Source organism: Sus scrofa, chromosome 5, assembly GCF_000003025.6.
Source record: "Sus scrofa isolate TJ Tabasco breed Duroc chromosome 5, Sscrofa11.1, whole genome shotgun sequence".
Lineage (NCBI taxonomy): Eukaryota > Metazoa > Chordata > Mammalia > Artiodactyla > Suidae > Sus > Sus scrofa.
The window spans coordinates 20147742-20150299 of NC_010447.5; the positions used below are offsets into that span (position 1 = coordinate 20147742).

Here is a 2558-nt window from a genome sequence, read left to right on the forward strand (position 1 = left end):
TCTTTCTTTCTCTTTCTTTTCTTTCTTTCTCTCTCTCTTTCTTGCTCTTTCTCACTCTTTCTCTCTCTTTCTTTTTTTTTTTTTAAGGCTGCACTCACAGCATATGGAAATTCCCAGGCTAGGGGTTGAATGGGAGCTGCAGCAGCCTGCCTACACCACAGCCACAGCAATGCAGGATCCCAGCCACATCTGCAATGTACACCATGGCAATGCTAGATTCTTAACCGACTGAGCAAGGCCAGGGATCAAACTCGCATTCTCAGGGATATTAGCCAACTTCGTTTCAAGTAGTCTTAAAAAAAGTAATTGCACCTTTCAAGTAGTCTTAAAATTCAGTCACTTTCTTTGTATCACCTGGTACTCAAGTCTCTCCAAACTAAGTTTTCCTAAATTACACTACTGAAGCCCCTAATATTTCCAAACCCAGACACCAAAATTGCTTCCAAAATGTGATTTATTAAAATATTTGTGTGCTTTACCAATCACTATTTCATGACACTGAATTTATTGCCTAAATCTTGAGTTAGAAATGTGGACAGAAGTGATACTTGCAAATGTGAGACGTTATTTGGGTGGAAAGGCATTGCATTAGACTCAGAGGAAGAAGACCAAATTCTACAACCTGAATTAAGGTATAAAACTAACATTTTGATTCCTCCTAAGTTGAATTGGTTTAAATTTAAGGCACAGTCATTTCTGAAGGGTAAAATAAATGATAATTATATAATAGTTTTGTAAATCCTAATACTGTAAGAGATTATTTGTAGCTCGGATGAAAGACAGAGTTCACTTGTTTATTTTGCCTTGTGCCTCTCAGCAGGTTTCTGCCATGGGCATGGGGGACAGGGGAACAAGCAACCACTCAGGAGTGACTGACTTCATTCTTGTAGGCTTCAGGGTCCGCCCAGAGCTCCACACTCTCCTCTTCCTGCTATTTCTTCTGGTCTACACCATGGTCCTTCTGGGGAATGTTGGCATGATGGCCGTTATTATGACTGACCCCCAGCTGAAGACACCAATGTATTTCTTCCTAGGCAACCTCTCCTTCGTTGATCTCTTCTATTCGTCTGCTATTGCACCCAAGGCTATGATCAACTTCTGGTCTCAGAGCAAGACCATCTCCTTGGCAGGCTGTTTGACGCAGTTCTTTCTTTTCACCCTCTTCATTGTGACTGAGGGCTTTCTCCTGGCAGTCATGGCTTATGACCGCTTCATTGCCATCTGCAACCCACTGCTCTACTCTGTCCACATGTCAACACGTCTCTGCACTCAGTTGGTGGCAGGTTCCTACTTTTGTGGCTGCATCAGCTCCATTCTTCAGACCAGCATGACATTTACCTTATCCTTTTGTGCGTCTCGGGCCATTGACCACTTTTACTGTGACACTCGCCCACTTCGGAGAATATCTTGTTCTGATGTCTTCATCCATAAAATAATTTCTTTCTCCTTATCTAGCATCATTATTTTGCCTACCATCATAGTTATTATTGTCTCTTATTTATATATAGTGTCCACAGTTCTAAAAATACGCTCTACTGAGGGGCGTAAGAAAGCCTTCTCCACTTGCAGCTCTCACCTAGGAGTTGTGAGTATTTTGTACGGTGCTGTCTTTTTTATGTATCTCACTCCTGACACTTTTCCTGAGCTGAGTAAAGTGGCCTCCTTATGTTATACCCTAGTCACTCCCATGTTGAACCCTTTGATTTACTCTCTGAGAAACAACGATGTCAAAGCGGCTCTAAACAAACTTTTAGAGAAGAAAAGTACTATTCTATGATTATTATTTCATAGATACTCTGGCTGTTTACTTTGTGCTGCTTCTGGCCATTAGTGAAAGTTACTCTCTTGAGCACCATGAAAATATCACAAGCCTCTTCAAGCTTAGGTATCCTTCCCATGTGTTACTATTTTTCTCTCTGAGACACGGTCAATCCTAAATGTCCTGGACATTGGAGACGATCTGGACATTAAAGAAGCATTTTTTGTTTTTGTTTTTTCAAGATGAATCATCCCACTGATCACAAATAACATTTAATTTCACTGAAGTTATTTCTATTTATTTTCATGGAGTACTGCTGAACACGATTTCTATATGTTACTCCAGTGTTTAAGCAGGTATTTTGTCTGGCGCTGGTCTTTGGAATTGCTCCTTCCCATACACAAAATCACTGGTCACTGACAAAAGTGACCAACTTATTTTTTAATATAAAATATTTCTCAATTTTATTAATAGTTTATCAACCATGTTAGCTGGTATTAACCTGAAAGACTACTAGATATTTCTCTAGCAAAGATTAGTTTATTTGGAATCAGCAGAGATTTGCAATTTGTGGTCTGTAATCATGACAAGCCACATGCAAGTCCCTGACAGCAAGGGGAGGAGAACAGTTTTACAGAGGGAAGAACAAGTTGGGAGGGTATAGTGAACAAAGAGCACAGGGATTTTCATGGGATAAATCTTTGCCAGAGAAGAAGATGAATTTTCTTGTTGTTGTAACTGTTCCAAAGGAACAGACCAAAGGCTGAAAAACCTAGTACCATTTCAGAGAAAAAAGCCT

The 2558-nt window shown here is 40.1% G+C and overlaps 1 protein-coding gene across 1 annotated transcript; it reads left to right on the top strand.

Moving 5' to 3' along the window:
* Positions 451–1777, top strand: LOC100512466 (olfactory receptor 9K2). The gene has a single exon (XM_003126219.3). The coding sequence runs from the start codon at positions 773–775 to the stop codon at positions 1775–1777; it is 1005 nt and encodes a 334-aa protein (XP_003126267.3). The 5' UTR covers positions 451–772.